Here is a 24191-nt window from a genome sequence, read left to right as displayed (position 1 = left end):
AAAGCATGCATTGTGAATACAAGATCCAGAGCACACGTAAAGTTAGTTCTTGTGGCACATGTATTGTGTAAGTAACAAGGTCCCTTAAAGTGAAAGAACACGAGTAAGAAAACAAGATCGACAATCAATGGTTCAAGCTTAAGGTTTTATAAGTGGTTGTGGTCCTCCTTCAAGAGGAGATCCAAAGAGAAAACCCGCCGACACATGTTTCGTCAGAGGGGTAGTTACCTGTGACTCTTCAGGGCTGAAAGGGTCTCTAAGGAGCGGTATCGGGGACCTGCGATACTTCCAACCCAGTCCTGATTGGGGTACAAAGTTGCAAAAAGGCAGCATAAGCCGAAACCGTAACGTGAAATCCCATGTAGTAACAAAATCTAGCAATGACGGGCGGGTACTGCCGTCAAGGTATGTGGTTAGTATGCCATACATTCGTATGTCACAGAGGTCTACATTTTTATAAAGAAGTCATGCCTGTTACACCAGTTCCCAAGTCAACGAGGAAACTGTATGAGCGGCCACATAGTCAGCTGTTCATACCTTCTGTACATATTTCTATGCAGAAAGCACAAAAGGGTTGGTGGTTTTGTTTATGCTATCACCAGTCTTTTTTCTTGGTACCCAACATGTATATATAAAGTGTCTGCTCTCGTTGATGTTATGACTATCAGTTTCTCCCTGCTGAAATGAGAACAATGTAGTGAGGGATATAAAAGAATGTTGGGTCACTCAGGTGTATTATTGTGTAACTGGTTTTGTACTTTTGGTGTGGGGGGGCACACCAGAATCTAAAGAACAAAAATACTTCAAACTGACAAGAGATATATCTTGAAAATCCTGTCAAATGAGCAACAAACAAAAAAGCAATGCAGTGAAAACAAATCTAAATATGCCTTCACATATATCGATTTCAAAACGACCTACACAAATAAATACAATTAATTTGTCAACTATTTTATAAAATAATTGCTTTGCAAATAATAATGAGAAACTATTGCAGGAACTAAATTGCTTAAACATAAAAACTTAGTGGAAAATGCAAAAGCAGAATAGGATTACACGACATTACTATATTTTTCAAATGAATTTGCTGTAATCAGTTTATTATAAACTGCCATTTGTAAATGTTGCCTTGGATGCCTGGACATGTTAAGTATCACTTTTTCATCACCATCTGACATAGCTTGTACTTTCTCCACAATTGTATCTCCTAATTTGGCTTATCGCCAGAGCCATTGGAATTATGCAATTCTGCGGTTTCAGCTATTTTTGCACAGTTATGGATTTTCCACATAATCCATCATCTGCTGCATAATCTGCAGATTAACCCCGTCGCCGCGGGGGTAATTCCCCCACTGTGCTGGGGGAGGGGGGTGTGCACAGCGCCTCGGTGCTCGTGACGAGCTCAGCTCGTCACGCAGCACGGTGGCGCTGTGCTCATGACGAGCAGAGCTCGTCACGGCCACACCCGTTTCCTCGGAACTTTCAGCACAACGGGGGAATTATCCCTGCGTGTGTGCGCCGCAGCCATTATGACGAACTCAGCTTGTCATGAGCACGCATGAGGCTAAAAAAATATGTTTCTAGTTCAAACAGATCAAAAAGTAACTAACAATATTGTAACAGGTTCGTACGCAGTGGAAGGCCCTTCGCAGGGGTTAATCGGTCAACTTTTAATTGCCTATTTCTGTACTTGATTATTAAACTGCTACTAATGAGAGGAAATCTTTGCCCAGCCCATATTAGCATGTGTAAAAATTACAAAATAATGAAGTAACACTATTCAAACACTGCATTATGCTGTATAATTTGCCTGTTCTTGCTGCATAATTTAGTCAACCATGCTGCATAATTTGGTGCTCCCTACTGCATAATTCTAGTGGCTGTGCTTATAGACAAGTTATTCTGAAACTACAGAGCCTTTGTTGACCATATTCTTCCACATAGCTGTTAAGTATCACTTTGATGACTCTTGTTTTGATTCTGTTCTTAGTATAGCTACCTCATATCATGACTCACCATTGGCTAACGGTTAAGCTACCAACACATTTCGTGTCTGGAAAGTAATCAGGATGTACAGAAACTGTGCACACGTGCAATAAGACTAGCACTGTGGATGGGCAAGCACTGGGCTACTATATGCCTGCTGCTGAAAATTGAAATAGTTTACTGAAGGTGTCTACGGCTCCTTGCATGTAGACCTGGGCGTGAAACTCTGTTGACGGAGTTTGTTGAGTTATTCCCGCGCCACACTCTGTGTAGTGTGCGGAGTTCTGAAAAATGCTACTCCGCGGAGCAGAGTTTTTTCCTCACTTGCGCTCACCAAAATTAAGTTGGCGAGCGAGGAAAATCTTACTCCAGACCACCTCCCGGAAAGATTTCTAAACGCGGGTAGTCACAGATGGCCGCTACTGCTCACTCTGAGAAACATTCCGTTTGCGTTGAGGAAGCTGCCTCTCATGTAGAACTTCTACTCAAGCAACAAAAAAAAATAGTGCACCCTTCCAGCGTGGGACAAAATACCTGGCGCTAAAAATCAGTGTGAATGGCGCTACCTAACACACTCCGCTGCTTGCGGAACTCCGTGTAGCATTGCAGATTTTTTGGGTCACTTTGCAGAGTTCCACATAGTGGATCTCCTTGATATTTGCCCAGGCCTACTTGCATGTCGGCATCACTGTCTGAAAGATCTGCAGCAGAGTGTCCGGTGTACACCAACGGTCCATGGATACATGCTTAATTTCACGATATCCACTGACGGCGTAAGGGAATCCCATATAGAATCATTGTGAGCAAGAGCATTTTATAGGACTATCTTAAACTCTGGCACGGGTTGATACCACAAAAACTGTGTTGGATAACCTTAATCTGAAGGCTACATATATTAGAATCACCAAAATGGTGAGTTATTTATGGTCTGGCTTAACAGCACTGCTGTCGCCAAATAATTATGTTAGAACTACCAGGAGAGGATCTTTGGCTCTGCCGACATGTTGGGAGCCAGAGTTAAATGTTTTTATTGGGTAGAGGTTGTGAGCTTCCACAGCAAACAGTGATTTCTCTCCAAAGCTGTGATCATTTTATTTATCCAGCTGCCTAAGCTTGAACATTAAGGGGCACACACATGCCTCCCTTATGCTATTAAAGTGTCTTAGATAACTAGATAAGTTATGGTGTTTATCTGCCATTACAACAGATTGTTAAAATGGCAGTCACTAACTACCGTACGTGGAATTTTTGGTCTGGCTTGACAGTGCATTCATAAGCCAGAACTTTTGGCATTGCCAACCCTTGTCTAATTTGGAAGCTATCCTAATTCCATACGTATATCTTTACTGGGACCCATTGAAAGGTAATATATATTTATACATGGTGCTTTTAAAACGATGCCGAGTGTACCATGGCAAATGATGATCAAAATTAAACGGACCTACACCTTTTAATGAATCCTTTCTTCATTCCATTAACCCTTTACTTCATGGCAACAGTATAAAGCATAGCGCCTGCCAAATTGAACTGAAAGGGGGCAAGCTTGTGCCAAAGAGGGCTCCTACGACATGGCAAAGCATGACCATGAATAAACTGAGGTGGCTGTCCAAGAAAGGTTGTGGTACTATATGACATGAAGTCACTAGCCAGCAATTAAAGATACACCCTCTTTTGTAAAAGGAAGAGTGTGGTAACTCAAGTCGGCCTGCTTTGAAGGAGTACAGAGAATGCCAGTGTCCGATGCCATGCTTTGAAACATGCGCCAAGCATCAGAAAAGGCTACTCGTCCAGAAATATTTAGTCGAGTAGTGAGCTACACCCATTTAGTGTAGTTTCCCCTTCACGTGGATTTGCTGCAATTACACTGCGCCACAGGTCAACATTTGAAAATGCTCGCGGTGGCACTTCAAAATGGAATGAAATAAGCCCGTCAATATAAACGTGAGGAGATAGTGGAGAAGAGCGCGGCAGAGGAGAGAATGATCAAGAAAGGAGGAAATAGAGAGAGAAGGAAAGCGAAGCTGCAGGAAGAGGAGAATTCGACAGAGGTGGGGAGGGAGGAGAGGCGAGAGCAGCATGGAGAGAAAAAGAGAAAGAACGAAAAAATGAGAGAGTCGGTGAGGGAAGGGAGTGGCATGGTCAGGTTGGGTGAAGCAGAGAGAGAGAGTGAGAGACACATGGTGGGGAGAGACGGAGATTATGATCACGAGAGAGGCTGAGAGAAAAGTGTGCAACATTTAGAGGGTGAACAAGTGGAGAGTTGGAGTGAAAAAGTGAAATTGAAAAGAGAACGACAGATAAGAGGATGACCGAGCAAGCGAGGGGACAGAGAAAGAGACACATAGGCGGTGGGGAGGGAGGTGGGGGCGTTGGGGGGGTTCAGTAAGGAAGTGAAATAGAAGAGAACGAGAGAGGAGTAAGAGAGGGATCATGGCATAAAGCATATTCGAAAGCATAGCGACAGACTGCGCGGTGTTCCTTTCCACGTAGACGCCCATATGCACACATATTATCCCTATGAAGAGACGGCGTCTAGGAGGACAGTTAGTGCCATTTACGATCTGAACTCGGTCCAAGGGCTGGCCCCTTAAACCTGACAGCAACAGACACGCCCCGCAGGTTGGATCTGCTTTCACTCAACTGCAGCGGGCACGCGGGATTTCAACCCGAGTCCAGCGAGGCACTCCCGGCTGCTTCCGCGTGAGCCGACTGACTCCTTGTGCCAGCGCCAAAGGCTTCTCCCCCCACCCAACAAAAGCGGGCGGAATGTCGTCTCTTTTTATGACTCCACCGCCTCTTCTTAAATTGGTGTTCTTGGAGGTGCGCGCGAGAGCAAATCAGGAACAAGGCAGCCCCCAGCCCTCCTCTCCCATTAAACCGAAACTTGGCTTTGACACACTCCCCCCGCGGTGGCTGCCCGTGTTCTGCATTATTCATGTTCCGGGGCGTGCCTTCCGCAGAGCTCTATATTAAACAGCACTTGTACTGAGCGAGCGAACAGATGGAGAAAGGGGTTACAGAGAGTAGAGGCAACAGAGAGAACCAAGGGGACCTCTAAGAGCGAGATTTTTTTTCCTTGTTAGCTATTTATTTATTTTTTAAAATTGCACATCTTTTTCCTCGAGAACATTTTAAGCTATTTCCTCACTTCTGCAAAGGCGTCTGCTTGCAAAACGGGGTTTCTAATTCTGTCCCTTTCTTGTTTGACGCCTGTTGAGAGTGATTTGCACTTTGGAGTGTGTGAAAGCTGCACGACTCCCTTTTTTTCCTGGACTGTATGTTAGTTGTGTTTTTTTGTGTTACTTCGCTTTTTGTACTTTGCAGGTTTTTGACGGCTCGCCGTCAGCGTGCAAAGGGAGCTCCTTGCGGCCAGAAGCTTGTGTGAAGCTTTGTGTGCGTGCGCACCCCTTCTCTCTGGCCCCCGGTTTCTCCCTCTGTTCTGTGTTTGTGGTACGCTCCCATTCTCTCTCTCCAGTTTATCAGGTCAGTGTCTTGAAATTGAAGCGCTTGCAGGCTGTGTGGTGCTTTATTTAAGCGTGACCTGTCAGTTATTTTCTAAAACTATTTTGCTACTTATTCTTGCCTACTGAGTTTTTCCTGGCAGCCTGAGTGTGGCTCTGTGACTGTGGTGAGTGTCTTGTGAGAGCTGACATTCTGTTGCGTGCCAGTTTCTGCTGTGTGGCCCCCCGTGGACACGTCTGCTTCTGTGTCCGCTTTTCATCCTCGTTCATCCCTTCAAGTCTGTCGCGCTTGCTTCTCGCCCTTCTATTTCTTGTGGGAGGGCTCCCCCTTTTTTCCCCTCTGCCACTTTCTTTGCACGTTCTGTGCGCTGTTGTTCACACCTGCCCCGTACCTCTGAGTGGCGTTTGTGAAATCTCACCGTGCCCTTCTTTGCGTTCCTCCACACAGTTCTTCCTGCCTGTCTATTCTATGCTTTGCATACTAACTTAGCTTTGCTTCAAGTTAGCTTGACCCTGCCCCGCTTTGGTGGGCACTGCCTGTCTGTCATCCCAGTGAGGTGTTTGCTTCTTCCTCCTGGTTGAAAGGTTTGTTTCCTCTGCACCTTTATTACAACCTTCTGGTGCAGTCCCATTCCAACCTTGGCCTCTCTGTCCATTTACTCTTTCCTGTTCTATTAATTGTCTATGCCCGGTTTCTCTCTACCTCTGTCCCTCCACTCTGTCCTTCACTGCGCCTCACTCTGCTCCTGTCGCTTGGCTGGGGCCCTTGGTGTAACCTCTCTCCCCACTCAGGGCAGGTCCCCTTTCTCCACCCCCCGCTGTCCTCGCTATTCCCCGGGTTGCCATGGACCAGCGGCAGTGTGTGTGGCTGGGCGCCGCGCTGCCCCTGTGGGTGCCACTGCTGCTCGCTCTGCCAGCTCTAGCGGTGGGGCCAGTGGTACGCTGCGATCCCTGTGACTCCCGGGCGCTGGAGCAGTGCCGGCCCCTGGCGGCGGAGTGTGCCGAGCTGGTGCGGGAGCCAGGCTGTGGCTGTTGCCTGACGTGCGCCCTGACAGAGGGGCGGCCCTGCGGCATTTACAGCGAGCGCTGTGGCGCCGGTCTCAGCTGCGAGCCTGCCCCCGGTGAGCTCCGGCCCCTGCACGCCATGCTGGAGGGCCGTGGCGTCTGTGCTAACATCTCAAATCCCGGGAGAAAGCTGCTGCCGGCTACAGGAGCGCCCTCTGCAGGTGAGAGCAACACGACTGCACTTTGCTGACATGTATTCGGAGGGCACGAATGGTACAGAGAAGAGGAGGAGAAAAGAATAAAGGGAGGGAGAGGACTGTTTGTGTGACTGACATCCTCCTCAAGGGTGGTAGGAATTTGCACGTGAGCACTCTGTGAAGTGTCCAGGAGTTTTGTACCAGGGGCACGGTAAAAAGTTTTTAGTGCATGCTGTAAAGTTTTAACTGTCAGTGTAATCTCAGTGGGGAACTATCATAGGAACAGGAGGTCAGGAGAGAAATGTTACATTGGGGACAAAAGGGGTGGCCATCGAGAAAACGACACCGGGTTGAATGTCCAAGGGTTAATTGTAAAATTAATTTTCTGCCCAGGGTAGAGTTAGGTCTCCGTGGACAGGAAATGTCACAATGAACACATGTTCAGTGAGTGCAGGACACTTGACTGAGCCAGGGCTTGTAGGAACGACTGAGGTGTACAAGAGAGAAGTGCTAGAAAATGCATGTGCAGGGAAGAAATGTCATAATTAGTCGGGTGCTCAGAGGGGGAATGATGTAGCCACTTAAAACTGATCTAAAATCCCTGTATCTTCAGGAACACAAATGACCTTCAGCATCTCCAGGATCCCCCAAAACAGTTGACCCTCATCTCAACAGACTGAAGTAGTGGTTTTGAATCTCAACATGGAAAAACCATCCCAAAGGGATCAATCATGTCTTTCTCGCTATTATACCCCGCAAAGTACTCTGGGGTAGCTTAAGAGCAGTGTGCATCAGAATGCAGAATTAGTAAGCCAATGCAGAAGAAGTTGAGGAGAAATGTCTTAAGTGAGCCCAAATACTGTAATCGACTTAGCGCGTGAAACCTCATCGAATGAAATCTCATGATGTTGTGCTGTGCCAGAAAGGTGTTGGCTCTTGAAGGGAGTAATCAGGAGGCAATTTCAGTGAGCAGAGTGTTCAAGAGACAGTGGCATTTGGGGGTAATCAGGGGGCAATTTCAGTGAGCAGAGTGTTCAAGAGACAGTGGCATTTGGGGGTAATCAGGGGGCAATTTCAGTGAGCAGAGTGTTCAAGAGGCAGTGGCATTTGATTTGGGCTCCTAGATGAATACTCCCAAGAATCTTATGCAGCCATCGTTGAGCATGAGAGCTTAGGGATAGATGCTGACCTGAATCGGATTCTTGGAAGATGTGCCTTCAGGAATGAGACACTTGAGGAAGACGTGCATGCATTATTGGGTGCAAGAGACCATATGACTATGAAAATGGGGTGCTTGAGAAGATACAACTTCTGATCTGAGGAGCTCAGGGATAGGTGTGGAATTTGTTGAGATAATCCATCTGAAACCAGATGTTTGCCAATTTATGTCACTTTGAATTGAATGCTTGGGATCTTAGAAGGCCTGGTTTCAATCTTAGCAGAGATTAGTGAATTTGTTAGATGGCTTGGAGAGGACTAGGACCCAGAAGATCATTTTCTTGTGAAAAAGTGATTGTGGTATGTTTCTACACTGCCTGCTTTAGAAATCATGGCACTGAAGAGCTCTAAATCCCCGAAGGTTGGCTAAGTGGACTGTTTAGGTGAACACTGAGTAAGTTTTAATAGGACTGCTTAAGGTGACCCATCCTTCTAGGCTATTATTTGAATTACAGGGTACGTCCCGCCACCTTACCTTGCGGATTTTCGGAGTGCAAATGAGGCCCATCGTTGTGGATCTGAGTGTTCTGATGGGAGAGTACCTAGAGAACAACTTATGGACACAGTTTACAGTCCTGAAATGTTTGTGTGGTAGCCTAATGCCTTCTGGGTGCTGTCTATCTAGTATTGCTCCCATCGAATTAATTAGATTAACTCATCTAAAATGGCTGATTTGTAGGTAAAAAGTTCAGGACTGGAGGTAGTGTCCGTAATGACTGGGATAGAGTTGATCAATTGCCCTACCCTTGCTGAATTGCATGTTGCTAATAAAAGAAAACTATGAACTCAAGAACAAAATTTAAAGCACATTTTAGGCTTTAGCATCACAGCAATCGATAGAACAAATGTGGCCAAATGGCATTAAGAAAAAGCACCATGGTATGAGCATTAGAAGGGCATGTTGTAACTTAGCCACTTTGAAGCAGCTGACTTCTACACAGAACTTTGAAGGGTTAAAAACGCTTGCGGCCATCTATCCCTCAAGGACACCAAGCAAAGACATGTCAGTGTTCACAGTGACAAGCTTGAGAGAGGTGAGAAGGCAGCAATGTTAGTGTTTGTTTTGGGAGGATAGTGGTACTGTCACAGCAGTTTACATTGTATGTTTTTAATGTGCCGCTGGGCCACTGTCATAGCAACACACACGTGAACAAGGAGTCAGGAGCTCCGAAATGCATTAGGTAACGTTGTTGCAGATACCTAATAAATATGCTTGGAGAAGCAGCAGAGCGGCAGTGTGATTTCTCTTTGGAGGACTGAGCACATTGGGTGGACTTCTAGGGGTTAGCTACCCCGCCACAAGCTCTCCGTGACAAAGAGGCTCAGGAGACAGCGACTAACATATTTGGAATATATTTATATGTGCAATTAGTATAGAATAATGGGCTAATGGGAGAGGTGTGGCGCAGCGGCCAGGGTCAGCTAACTCTGGAGCCCGGGGCTCATGGTTCGATCAGATGTATGACGTTACAACGCATGCTTTTACCACGCATGCTGTTACAACGCAGTTTTTGCAACGCATACCATTACAATGCATAGCGCTTTGGGGTGCTGGATAGTGAATAGTTTAATTTACTATTCCAACTCCAGTCCCCGTGGACACTAGGGAAGGTGTTGGATAGTAAATTAAATCTATTCCCTATCCTAGAGCGCCCCTCAGCGCAATGCGTTGTAATGGTTTTCGTTGTAAAACCTGCATTGTAATAGCACTGCGTGGTAAAAGTTGCATTGTAAAGGATGTTTCCCGGTACGATCCACAGCACCGGAGGCAGATCAGCTCGGCACCTTGTGACTCTGGGCAATAGCTCACTTAATCTCCCTGACGGCTTCCAGCACCTTGAGACCCTTACGAGTGATTAGTTTGCGCTATTCAAATACCAGGTTCATCACCTTTCTAGCTGTCTATGTGCTACCTGAAAACCACAGATTTATATTCTGGCAGATGTTCTAAGCAGTTCATTCTTCTAAAGATGATCATTTCTTCATTAGGGCCCCCATCAACACATTTTGCCCCAGGACGCCCCAAAGCTTATGATGGCACTAGATGAAGTAATACCCATAGAGCATCTCTACATTTAAAGTGATCTAACCTTTTGAGAAAATTGATATTAAGTGAATTCCAGAGCCTACGTTCCAGCACTGAGAATGCTTGTCCACTCTCAATTGGGGTTTGTACTTTCAAGGTGGCAGAAGTGGAATGGTGGCAGGCAGGATGACTGAATTGAAAGCACTTTACTAACAAAGTAATGCACCATAGATTGGGTCACTCAGCAGACAAAACTGCCTGGCTTCCAGACGCTTCTGGCGTTCAATGCATCAACTACATTCCCTGCCAAAGTGACAACCTTTGCTCCAGTTTCCGTGCTGAGCGATCCTGTAAAACGGGTGTTAAAAGCACAGACTGATCACGCCTGCTAGGCAATTGCCAGGGACATGGGAGAGCCCGTGTACAAATAATAGGATTATGTTTGCAAAGCAGTGATGGAAGGCTGTTGGGAAGCGCTGCTGCCTGCTCTCTGAAAGCAGCAAGCATTTCCTGATCTGGAGTTGCTTCGCTTAGAACAGGGATCGGGGAGTCACTCGAAAGTGCCTTTGCAGTCTGCGTCTGGCTGTGCTGAACAAACATCCCTTTCTCTGGCAGCAGCAGCAGACGCCGCGGCACACATAGGCTTTCAGTTTCCCTCAGGATGACTTCAGTGCGCAGTACGTCTCCTACTGGTTGCCCATTGAAGCCGAGTTCCCCTAAAAGGGCCACACAGACCAATAGAGTCCCTGTGGTTCAGAGGGGGTGGGTCACACTTCAGGAGGCCCCATACAGCATAAGGCCTAATAAATTGCAAAATACGAGCGTCTCAATGGTCCATTCTTCATATTCTGCAGATTCCCCATCATATTCCGTTATGTCCACTCTGTTCAATAAGGGCCTTACAGGCAACTTGAGCTTGTACTCTCGCAGGGCTCGTAAACTGGTAACCACAGCATTTGTGGAAAAAATGCGCTAATAACTCTATATATTGAGTGCAATTAGATTTAAGTGGTCCTTGGTTACGCCTGATCAACAAGTGTGTATTCAAGAGCAAGCCTACTTGGTAAGGAGAAATTTAGCGGCCACCTATGGTTCCCCCGGGGAATGGGCAGCTGGGCCCATCAAGATGCCATGTCCTCATTGCTGATTGGTGTATTTTTTGTGGGAGGAGGACCAATGGAGAAACATCTTGTGAATCAAGTACTTCTTCAAATGTATGGGTCTTTTTAGTATGCGTGGCAGGATGTTTAAGTAGATTGTGAAATGGAAGAAACAGATTAAAAGAAGAAAAAAAATTGTTCATATCTATATGGAATTAGAAAGCTTGAAACTCTCTTAAATTCTGTGTGCTGGCTAAAGTCCGCACGCCGCTAACGCTTTCCCTACTGTGACAAAGAGCGACTAGAGAAACACAACACCGGCAATATTAGCGAAGGCGTGTAAAAGGCCCATTGCTGCCAAGAGTAACCACAAGGGAGATGTGGTTTGCGAGGCAAGAGACGGAATTATAAGAAATGTCACTGCGAATGAGCGAGCCTCGCGTTGACGTGTAATGAGTGCAGCGGTGTGGGGTAGGAGGCGGGGCGGATTAAAAAGTGCCCTAGTCAAGATCGAGTTGGAGTTTTGTCAATGTAGGATTTGCATATATTTCAAGTAGGAAAGGAGCAAATACAGCCGCTCTGCTGTGTGTACACGTACTTTAATATTTTCAGTGTATTGACTCACTGTGTTTATAATGTAATTGGCATTAATAGAAGTACATTACTAGTACAAGAACACATATTTCAAGTGGTATCTGTCTATGCACATACAGCTTTGCAGTCTACATAATTCAATGCACTCCTATGCGTATAGTTAATTGTGCTTGTAAGTGGAGCTTGAGCAAAAGCACTGATTAGTGGGCAAAAATTCTACGTTCATATTTCACATTTAACATTTTTATGATCAGCGGATATTTCCATCCACAGGTCAAATTTGTTGTTGCAGAGCATCCACCAGCTTTATTCATTTTCAATTCAAGAATAAATATCTCGTTAGAGGCAAGAAAGGGATAACACAGGTTTGGACTAACGTGCAAGTGATCCGGGGCAGTCGGAAATAGGATGAGCTAAGCCGATTACGCACTTATGTGGAGAACTACCATGAGTTCTCACTCGCCCCCTGATGTTATTTTCTGAAGCGTCAACTTGCTTCTTGATCAACAACGTGGGCAAATTGGGTGCTCTTATTTCTGACATTGCAACATCAGAATGCACTTTGATGGTCAATTGTCCCGCAGCAATATGGAGCACTATTGGATTTTCCCAAGGTCTTCAGTGGAGATTCCCATGCCTTGTATCTCCATTTGGCAATGGATTCTTTACTGCCCCATTCGCCTTAAGATCACCCTGTAACTTTGCCTTCCAGAGGTGGTACTTAACTATGGGAATTAAGAGTACGTTGCTCCCTGCCCCCTTACTTTCCCTACATGTTCTTCATTACTATCCTAGAACACTTATGTTTGAAGGTATATTGATGAAGTAATGATAACTACATTGTGAGTGAGGAGCAAAGGCATTACTCCTAAAAGTATTTAACACAAAAAGGGGCAAGGGTCACGTCAGTTTATACTCTAACACCCCAGGCCCCCAAGAAACTCTAATATACGCACTAAGGGGGTGTATAGAGTGGATACAAAATATACAAACAGAGAAGGCCCCAATAAGGCAAATCGCTCTATTTGAAAAAACTGCCCTCACTCACATACCAAGGTATGTGACATGCTTCATCATCGGGCCTGCTTACAATACGCCCTCGTGTAGCCACACACAGGGCGGTGCATTAGGGAGGGGGAAAAAATAATAAATTTCTCTTAACAAGACATACAATCAGGACAAATGGACATAGAAAAGCCGTGCAAACACCAAGTGACCACAACTGAAAAGTGCGATGAAAGGTGCAGTTTGAAGAGTGATTAAAACTGATTAAGGGTGTCAACCAGAACACAACCTTTATTAAGCCTTTCTTGACACCCCTATCAGGATTAAAAAGATGCAAGAGGATGGGAAAAAACCTCAAAGAGATAATTAGGAACTTCAAAGCTTCCCTCCTACCACTGCCAGAGTCAACATGTTTTGACCGCTCTGTGTGTGCCTATAAGGTCATTCCGGTCTTCTTCAGGACCGTCGCATTCAGTGCCACTCTGGGTTCCTCCGTAATTCGGATAATGGTACCCCAAGGGTGAGGTAGGTCTACTAGATCCGTACCTATCCCGTGTTGTGTGTGGAGACTGTTCCCTCAGGTGCAGGAAAACATTCATTATAGCAATAAAAGAGAAGATAGTACAACCAACCTATTAGTAGTCGCATGTTCTTTCTATCATTCTCTTATCATCATATCTATTCAGAACCCATTAGAACCCATCGTCTAATGATGAGCCAAATTCCGATTACATCTTGTGCCCAGAATCCTGCTCATACTTTACTTATCGCTCGCCCGTGTATGACCTGATATATGCAAGATACAAGCCCTTACACCAGTCCATATCCTCACAGTTTGCGTGATCATTCGTACCCTGTACCTTGCCCCCTTGATGTTCATGGGACCATTGTTATGCTACAACCTACTTCTCTTACTATCTAAGTGCCCCCGTTCATAAAGATTGTCTGTTTTGTTGTGCACTTACCGAGTTTATAGATATTACAAACTCGAACTGGTGTCCGGTATGAAGGACGCCAAAGAACACAATCTGAAATAAAATAAAATAAAATAAATGTGGGAGGAGATGTTAACTTGAACGCCTCCACCTCCCGATGCACACCTCTGTTTTAAAAACGCTAAGACTACGTATAGCGTTATGGTGCCTTCATCGGGTCTGTGCAGCCACAAGCGCTATATGCGCTCATCCCCCAGAGCCCTCTCCTTACTGTTCTGTAGGCAAGTCCCGGCTCAGTCACCTGCAAACCATGACACCGCGCAGATGAAACGCGCAGTGTCTGTCAGAGATTAAAATGTCCGATCCCGGCTAGAGAGTCCCACGTGACCGCGCCGTCGGCGTCGTCACGTGTTGCGCTATCACTCCCACACGTATTCCGTGTCATGGGAAATGTAGTTCCGGACATGTGAATCACCTCGCGTTTGCCAGTTTGAGACTCCTGTGGCACCACAAAATATTTTAAATCACATCTTCCCCGCAGTATGTTACATAGCATTTAGCCCGCAGTAAAACCACCTGGTGTCGGAGTGATATTTAGTCGGGTATCCCTAACACTGACGGCCATGGGAGATTATTAATTAAGTCCGTCAGTAGATGTGGACCACCCACTAAAGGGCAGGGCGTCCCCCGTCACCATGTTGTCCTTCTCGTGCATGGTGTTGCCATAGCTCCAAAATGTACTATATGTCATAGGGATTGTATTACCTAAGCTTAAAACTGAATCACTGCCGTTCTAGCCTGATACAGACCCCTATGAACCATCATTGTTATCTCTCTCCAGTTGATTATTAACTCCCAAAAGTCTGAGGGTAAATGTTCGGGGTGGGTGTCATATGTACTAAAAATCTCCCGGAAAAAGGGGAATTAATATGTAGATACTAGTGTACCATGGAGCTATCCAAACGACAGTGGGGGCTTCTCATTATTCTTAACGGAGTTTACTAGGTGATAGAAGTAACCCGCCATGTTTGTTCAAAGCAATCTACTGTCTGCTCAATGCCTGCCATGGGATGTCATCATTGAGTCCCACCAGATGGCTCCTCAATCGATACACCCATCTCTGCTCCCACCGGAGTAAAAGACTTTGGTCATCTGCTTGGTGTCTGCCTAGTTGGATTTTCTCAATTACAGTCCCCTTCAGGTCATCTATACCATGTCCTTTTTCTTGAAAGTGAGCTGTGAGTCTCGTGTTGGTCTTTCCACACCTTATCGTGCTCCGATGTTCCGTAATTCTCACGCGCACTCTCCTACTTGTCATCCCTACATACCTTTGTTGGCAGGGGCATGTTATCAAGTATATCACTCCCTGGGAATTACAGTTAGTGTGGGATCTCTGTTCCCAGGGAGTGCAAAGGCCAAGGTCAATGGTTTTAGAATTGCACGTGAGATGACAAACGCTGCATGAGCCACACTTAGTGTGACCAGTCAGTCTTTTATATTACTCCTAAAAGCACGTTCAAACCATCCAGCTCTTTGTAAATGGAATTTACACTGCTGGGAATAAGAAATGAGAAGGATCTCCATACAGAATGAACTAAAGATGTAACCACATCAAGTTGTTTCAGTAGACGGCTGTGGATTAGCAAAACTAATCTGAAAATGATATGTGGCTGTGATAAACGTAACTCTTTTGGCAAGATATTCCACAGCTCAGAGTCCCCTGTATTACGCTATCAGCTACCTCTAATGTACCCTGGTTTCTCACAATAAATTGGGCCCTTTAGCCAAATTTCAGGCAGGTATGCATTTCTGAATCACAGAAATATTTTGCAATGGTAAAGTATAAGTGCCTCATCATGAGTTTGGCATGCGGGAGCAGGACTACATGCTTTCGCACCGCCAAACCCATGTTTGAATTGACTGCCAGATCAGGAGTTTTCTCCTGATCTGGTGGATGGTTCTTTGGCATTCCCCGGGCAGTGCCTATGAAATAGGCAACGCAGTGAGAACGTCAAAGGCAGTACCTGCACAGCATGGACTGCCGCAGTACATGCTGTGCAGCAGGTACTGGGGTGCATGCACACAGAGGGGCACATGTTGTGCCTCCCTGTGTGCATTCACCTGGCGTGAGGCAAAAGGGAGCCCTGTAGGCCACCCTCTGTTTCCTCACTGCCACACATGGCGGTCACATGAAAAGTGTGGTGGTGAGGAAACTCGTAATACACTTGGCAGTCTGCAGCCACCCCACCAAGCATATTGCACGCTAAAGACTGCCTCACCCGTGCCAGCGATCTCTGATCCCTGACTGTTGCAGTGGTCCCAGGCCAGTCCGCCTGCCATGGTTATAATAGGGCAATTGGAAGACCGCCACCTCTGTGCCCGCGAGTGTTGTCATCTGTGGACCGCCAGACTCTTATTAAACCCCTAAGAATTGACTGAAAACATGATTAGAAGCAAATTGAAGGTGCTCTGCATGGGAAAAGAGATATTCTATAATTACTTTTAGTTTTTTTGAGGTCACCCTCACTAGCATACTGTTAACGGTTTTGAAATCATACAATAAAGGATTGTCAGGTAAAGACTGAATGATACATCCTGATTCAACACCACGTAGGTGGTAATGCCAACCACAAAGACGTTGTCATCCTAAGGAAAAAAGAAAATAACCACAAGCATCATGCTTGATAGAATATTGAGTGTATTACTATCCTTGTAATGCTAATTGTGAAGCAAGAACATTTGTTTTCATACTGTTGTAGATATTTTGCCCACATATTAGTGTATATGGTTGGAAGAGTCGAAGTTGAAGGCTCTTTGCCTAACTTATGAGCTGAGTTGAAAGTGCTGTTATTTAAACACAAAGGTTCTGAAACCTTACTCTTATAGAATGTTGACTTTAAAAAGCATGCAGAGTGAGTTTTTGCATGTTCTAGGTTATCAGAGCACTGCACTCAAATCTGTGCGTGTTTTAGGCTTAGGAGGATAGCTGGTGTACCTGAGTGTAATTACATGTACTCCTTAGCACGTGTTGGGTTAAGTGTAAGTGGTATAAAAATGTTTCATGTAGCCACGCTATTTTCAGATTACCTAGGGGAATGAGTTCCTTCACAGGGAAACTTAGTTTCATGTGGGTAGGAATGTTGCATGTGCACATGCCTCTTTCTATCAATCTTTCTCATGTAGGTTGCCTGCCTTGTGGACCATCTAGTTAAGGCATTATGATGGAGTTAGATATCCCATGGAACTCATAAAATAGATTTCCCGGGGTTCTCTCTAGGTTGTTTGTGAATTTCAGAATAGTCCGAAATATATCCCTACAGATTAAAAAAAATATGCATTTCGGTTGATTTCTGATTCTTTTTTCTCAAGGTCTTAGCTAACAGTATCCTATGTCTTCTCAGACATTTTTTTCTGTTCTAGAGAAAAGTAATTTCATGGTTTACTCCGTTGTGACAATAGTTATGATCATAATCTATTTTGGAGATCATGATCTTGTTTGGTAGAACTTACTTACTTATGTCTGCTATGCATCCTTGGGTATAGGCAATTTAACTGGACTTTCCCGCCATCTCTTTCCTTGGCTATTCTTTCAATCTGACTCCAGGGTTAACCCATCTCCTTCCAGTCAGCCTTGAGACAATAGCACCAGGTGTTTCTTGAACACCCTATTTTCCTTTTCCGTTGAGGGATCCAGGTTAGGGCTTGTCCTGCTTTTTTAGTGGTGTGAGTAAATTCCTGTACTTAGTGAATGAGGGCCCTTCATCCTCCTGTCTCGAAGGGGACTTTTTTGATGTTGATTTGAACCCCTAGCATATGACATGCGGCAGGTGTAGTTTTGTCTATCTTCAGTCAGCGACAACAGAAATAAAGGATTCCACATCCCCCTGGTTAAATGTCCATTTTGTTTCTGTTTGCCAGCTCCCATCCCGGAGGGAACCTGTTCCACATACAGCATTGATATAGTAGGGTAGGTTTTTCATAGACTATCTAGCTGTGACAGAGGTTAGCAGCACAAGAAGACCAGATTTTTTTCTTCTTAAATTAATTACATTTCCAAGGAATCCTACTGTATGTTCAAATGTCATCTTGTAGCTACTGAAAAGCTGATACATTTAGAGCCCTTTCAACATTCATTACCTCTGTCATTGGTACCTTCTACTTTCAATGAAACTGCAAAGCTAAGGGAAAATGTGTTGTAAAATCTTAAAGCATACTTTCTACCCAGCTTATCAACCCTACCTATTTATCATCCCTACCGTGGGAGGCCCTCTTGTTTTCCCAATACTTATTTCCAAGATTTATACATTTCTGAAAACCGCACTCTGGGAATGTTTGCGTTTGATATACAAGACCTCATCCTCTGACATCATTTTGAAGATGCTCACATTACAGTCCTAAAAAAAAGAAAATTGTGCAAATTTAGAGACATTGTTTTCTAGTGAGAGGCTCAAGATCTTTAAAGTAAGGGAGGATCCACTAAGGTGGTTTTGCATCCCTACAGTGATGCATTACTACTCCAGGACTTATAGGTTACATATTGATGTATTGCTTCATTTTCATTGTGTGGTGCAAATGTGATCATTCTGCAACGTAGCATATTTTCAGCAATGTATTAGGGAACTGCAGTTTGCTTGACATGTGACCTGTCCTGGCAAGAGCCAGCATCTAGACCTGTATGTCTGGAGACGTATGTTATGCAAAAGCCTGATCTACATATTGAACAAGCAGATAATGTTTAAAAAATATTTGTCAATTTTTGACTCAAATAGGTACTAACTCCAGGGTGCTTGCTGCAGACACTATGGATCAGGCCAAAGGGAAAATACTTCTGCCTTAGTATCACCGTACAAACCTGTCCATGCTATCCCTAGAGATTCCACATTGAAATTGGTACATCCATTAAAAATGATATCTTGTCTTCTCGTCCAATGTAATTCTCTTTCAGTGACCAGCCAGAATGTGAAGTAGGTCAACCCTGAGTGGCCACTGGTGCAAACTGAGGCATGGATGGTTGCAGCAGGAAATAAATTATCATTATATAGTCTATGCTTTTAGTTACTGTACAATTGTTTGCACAAAACGAATCCCATAATCATAAACTGTTTCTGCATTTCTCTGTTAAAGGAAACTCGAGTGAGTCGGACGAAGAGAGGAACGCCAGCAGTACAGAGAATAAAGCTAATTCCGGTGCACAGAGAGTGTCCAGTCACATGCCACACCACACCAAAATAGACATCATCAGGAAAGATCAAGCCAAAAATACTCACCGCTTTAAGCTGACATATGATCCACAGAGCACAGACACCCAGAACTTCTCTTCAGAGTCCAAACAAGAGACTGACTATGTAAGTATACACGATTGCACTTCACCTGCAGAGGCATATGTGTCTTTAGTGTTTGGCAGGGGTGTAACACAGAATGATGCCCCCCCTTGCGAAATGTGAAGTGGGACTCCCGAGTTTTCAACCTCTCACTGATTTTCATTGGCCTTAGGCTGAATGAGCCACCCTAAAGGGCTGGGGGTTGGGGGATTGAAGGATTTGTGCCCCCCACCCCCTTGCACCACAAGGGCTGCAGGGACCTGTGTTACGCCCCTGGTGTTCAGTTTATTAACCTTGTGCTGATGAATTTGCTGATTAGTTTGAAATTTACTGTGTAAATAAGTTGCATAGGCACCCGAATGAGTTATGGGGGAGGGGGTGGTTATTTTACATTTACAGCAGAGGTATATGACTGGGTTCCAAGAGGCGCATTATGTAAGGCACTTCTAGACTGTGGGACGCAGTATGAGCTTTTCTGGCTGGCTATCAAATTCTTCGCACTACACATGTGTAAACTATGCGTGGAGCGGCGCACTGTGAGGCTGGACCCACTCTCGGATGTGAGTTGCCACTGTTCTGCATTCCTTGGACAGCATCCGCACGCCAGCTCCGCAGAGAGGGAATTTGAATAGGCAATATTGTGGTCCATGGACTGCGCCTTGCAGGCAAACCTGGTTATTCTCAAGCCAGCACAGAAAAGGAGCACCAATTGGAGTTCAGTATTCCTCCGCGGCGCGCTGAAGCCTCACAGGTGACACAGATGCGGCATTTATTTCAAGGTACTTTTTTCGGGAGAGGAATTTTAAAACTTACAAAAGCCCGAGTGTTCTACCGGCAGAGTTGTAACAAACCAGAATGGCTACCATACTGAAGCAACTTGTGGGAGGCGCTTTAACAAAGAATCTGATCAGCTGCAGAAATGTTAAAATATGATTTACGTTGTACACTGAAAGGTATGGTATTTTATTAAAAAAATAGGCACACACTAGGCCTCTCCAGTGTTTATCTATCTATCTATCTATCTATCTATCTATCTATCTATCTATCTATCTATCTATCTATCTATTTATCTGGCATCTTTCTACCTAACTTTCTGTCTGTCTACTTTCTACCTAGCTTTCTGTCTGTCTATCTGTCTGTCATCTTTCTACCTAACGTTCTATCTGTCTATCTGACTGTCATCTTTCTACCTAACTTTCTGTCCGTCTACCGTCTGTCATCTTTTAACCTAACTTTCTGTCTGTCTTCTTTCTGCCTAACTTTCTATCTGTCATCTTTCTACTTAGGTTTCTGTCTGTCTATTTGTCTGTCATCTTTCTACCTAGCTTTCTATCTGTCTGTCATCTTTCTACCTAACTCTCTGTCCGTCTACCGTCTGTCATCTTTTTACCAAATTTTCTGTCTGTCTATCTGTCTGTCATCGTTCTGCCTAACTTTCTGTCTGTCTATCTGTCTGTCATCTTTCTGCCTAACTTTCTATCTGCCGATCGGTCTGTCATCTTTCCACCTAATTTTCTGTCTGTCTGTCTGTCATCTTTCTGCCAAACTTTTCTGTCTGTCTATCTGTCTATGTATCATCTAAATGCCTGTGTTTCCCAACTGAGGGTCCAAAGTACACCTTAGAAAACCACAGCCTGGTGCAGTAGAGTGAGCTCAGTTACCTACGACATGCTGAGCATTTCATTGTAGATGCAAAACGTAGTATTCCATCGAAGGGAAAAGAGTACCCGGCCTCTCCTACTTCATTTCCAATTTTCACTAAAACCTCCTCCTCAGAAACATCACATATATATTCCTCCTAACCCCCTTTCATATGGCTTTTGATATTTTCTCCAAAACAACCTTGTCTTTAAGCTTCTGTAATACAACCTCAGTAACTTTCCACCTCCACAGCATTTCAAGAGTACACTTTTAGCCCCCCACTAGTCAAGTATCCATTGTTTGACTCCCTAATTGTCTATAGTCAGGCCCACTGGAATTATGTGTCAAGGGGGATCCAAATTATGTGGCAGGGTTGAGTAAATTATGTGGCAGTATTACTTCATTGTTTTTTAAAATCATTTTTACCCTGTTCACACTGTCTGGGCAATGGTTGCACCTTATTAGCAGGGCTCGAGTCGGGGTGGACGGCGCCCCCCTCCTATTTTACCGGGAGGACACCCCCCCCCCCCCTGCCAAACAGCTGGACTTCACTCTTTGGCCTCTCTGGGACGAGGAGCTCGACACCTTTCGTGACGTCACTTCCTGTCGTCACGTCACTTTCGGTGACAGCGTTCCCCCACTTTTTTTTTACGACTTGTGCACTGCTCATTAGTACCCATGTAGCACCCAAAAATATCATTAAGCAACTGTAAGGTGACCAGTCAACCTTTGCAAAGGGCCTTCTACTAAGCTGTAACCAGGGCCGGACTGGGAGCCAAAACCGGGCTTGGCAAAATGCTCGTCCGGCCCCCCCCCCCCCACTCGGGGGGGTTGGAGGTGCCGCCGAGCGCTTTGCTAGGGCTGGTTTTCGGCCCATTTTGTTGCAGGGCCGATTTTGCAGCTATGCTGCAAAAACGGCCCTCTAACAAAATCGGCCCCCAGGAGCTCAAAAACGGCCTTCACCCTTGCGGCGCACCGGGGGATTGCCCGCTATGGCCAGTCCGGGCCTGGCTGTAACACGTGTTACTGAGTTTTTAGTAACTTCTGAACCGTTTGACCTAGAAACTACTTCTTTGGAATTATTTGCTGGATGTGGAAAATTCACAATTATGTAAAATGTGTGGTGCTGCGCAATCACATAATTCCTTGGCCCTGTATATAGTGACTTTACTTATTGCACACCTTTGTCTCATTTGGCAAATCACTTTTTTTTGCTCGTGTTCTATTACCGCACACCCTTAAACATAAACCTGCAAGACACAATTTTTGCTAAAAATATCAAATTATTTTTGTTTGGGTCATAAGCGTCTGTGAACCATGATTTTTTCAGAGAAAGTAAACAAAAGCTTAATGATCTAATCACGTTTAACAAGACGATGCCTGAGGGATGTGACAGGACTCTGTTTAGCTGACAGGGCGAGCCTGTGCCAGAGCGATGCAAGAAGCTAGGGAGTCCTTGACAGCCGGTCCCGTGCTGTGACCACAAGACCACACCTTCAGTCACACACATAGAAAGCGCAGGGATCAGCTCGGCCGCACTAAGAATACAACGCTGTGGATCCCGGCAGGCCTTGTGTACTCAACCATTCCAGAAACATTCCAGGCAGCTCTGGTTCTATTCTGGACCCAGTGGTTTTAGGTACTCCTGACAACCGTGACCGCTGCCTTCAGAATAGACCTACAGTGTCGTTTCTGAACTTGCTGTTGGGAAATGACATTTGCAGTCATGTGGTATTCACACCTCATTAAGAGTTAAACCGCCAACTCCAGGCTCTGAGTGACCACTGTAAAAGGCTGTTATGGCATCTGCAGGCTTCTGCCCAAGCAAGGCAAACCATCTTGGAAACCTTTTCGCTCCAAACACGAATAAGGAACAGTTTAAGCAGAAATTATGTGACTTTGGTGGTAAAAGTCCATAATAAAATCAATATTTTTGATTGCCCTATGCTTCCCAGTTGTATGTTAGAATAAAACTATAATCTGACATACATATTGTAGCTATGGAACGATTTTTGTAAACGATATTCAGGACCGAATGGTTTTGTCAGACGATATTTAGGCATTGGTGTTCTGGTGCCAAAGAGTGTCATGTCCTCATTCTTAGTGAGTATTGACAATCAAACATAGTTTTATTAAAAGGTTTTTACAGTTACAGCTGCACTATCATAGTGATTGTCACACAAACCATGAATATAAATACAATTTATTTATGTTTGTGTTTTGTAATGTGCAAACTAGTATCCTCTAGGGGTATCTTACTGCTCCAATCTTCAAGACATAAACGGAAGCATATGAGGTCAAAAATAGAAAACCACACTACCCTAAATTAGGGTTGATAGCCATATCTACATTAAACTTCCCTTAGTCTTCACTGAAATAGGATGGATTTGATAGCCATGTCTTATAATGAACTTCCCATATTCTCTAGTGAAAAAGGCAAAGAATATAATGCTGCAGAAATCAGGTTTAATCTACATGGAAAGGACAAATTGGTGGGAAACTGATTAAAAAATGAGTGTCGAAACATATCGACAAAAATAAAATACAAAATTAATGTAATTGCGAACTGGAATGGAATAGGCATGACAAATCCTGTTCATCATATGAATGAACTACCTGAAGAACTCTACTGTGCAGCCTTGTATGTTCTTTGAAGTTACAATATTGTTCACACACTCACATCGATTCCAACTCACATTAACATTTTTGTTTTTTGTTTTTTGTTGGTGCCGTTACCAATGGTTTTGACAGTGACTCGATGGTCTGACAGAACGGTTTATAGTTCATTTCTGTCACCAGAGACTGTACGTTAACATTCCATTTCCCATTATACCTGTCATATACAGAAACCTTTCAACAGAGTTGTCACTTTCATGTGTAGCCCTTCCAGAGAGTACATGGTTTGGAATTGCCTGGTTTCAAAATTAGCATTGTTTCACCAAAGATTTTCTTTCAGAACAAAGGTCAGATGCCTTAGGGGGCTAATGCATCTACTGTATGGGGCCTGTGTTTGACCTCATGGTTACAGGCTCTAATACCAGCATGTCCACTCATCCTTCCGAAGTCGATAAAGTTGGAAAACAATAAACATTGGTTATTTAGCGCCGAGGTACCCATGGGTGAGCGTGCGTGTTACAAACATGCTCTGTTATATTATAAATAAAAACAAAAGCCAACACTATGACTAGCTTCATAGTGCGAGGAGGGTACCCTATGATGAAGCATGCCACCTTTGGGTGGGTGTGGGACATTGTCCTGTCAGCCACCAGCTACTACCAAACAGAGCTGACGGCTGCTTCCAGTTCGTTATCAGACTCATCGTATACTGGCCCTTATCAAGGAGGCCTACTCAGCCATATTGTACACTTGCAATTTCGCGCCGAGGATCGTACATCACTCTATGCCCTGAAGAAGTTCATTATATATGAGCAAAACACGTTGGCTGGCAATTTTTACATTTGGATACTTATGAAAATAAAGGATCTACTAAGACAATAAAAACAAGACTATATAATTTATTGACAAACAACTTTCACTTTCGAGTGGTACACCACTCTAAATTTTGGGTTCATTCATTTTCTGGCTAGCAGCTGGCACCCAATGACGGCAGGTGCTGGAGTAGCTTGTGCACACTCAGCCGGAACTAGTGTTGAAACTATCACAAAGGGAACACATCAGGGGTGTGTGGTCACAGCGTCCGCC

At 44.6% G+C, this 24191-nt stretch overlaps 1 protein-coding gene across 1 annotated transcript in view; it reads left to right on the top strand.

Moving 5' to 3' along the window:
* Positions 1–4654: 4654 nt before the first annotated feature.
* IGFBP3 (insulin like growth factor binding protein 3) overlaps positions 4655–24191 on the top strand; it is a 57625-nt gene continuing 38088 nt past the window's right edge. Inside the window, exons 1-2 of the mRNA XM_078688175.1 lie at positions 4655–6673; positions 18652–18872. Of these exons, the coding sequence (XP_078544301.1) occupies positions 6292–6673; positions 18652–18872 (603 nt within the window). The 5' untranslated portion in view covers positions 4655–6291. The remainder of the gene's footprint in view (positions 6674–18651; positions 18873–24191) is intronic.

Source organism: Lissotriton helveticus, chromosome 4_1, assembly GCF_964261635.1.
Source record: "Lissotriton helveticus chromosome 4_1, aLisHel1.1, whole genome shotgun sequence".
NCBI classification, from domain to species: domain Eukaryota; kingdom Metazoa; phylum Chordata; class Amphibia; order Caudata; family Salamandridae; genus Lissotriton; species Lissotriton helveticus.
The sequence above is the reverse complement of the archived record's forward strand: the minus strand, read 5'-3'. Positions and strand labels throughout refer to the sequence as shown.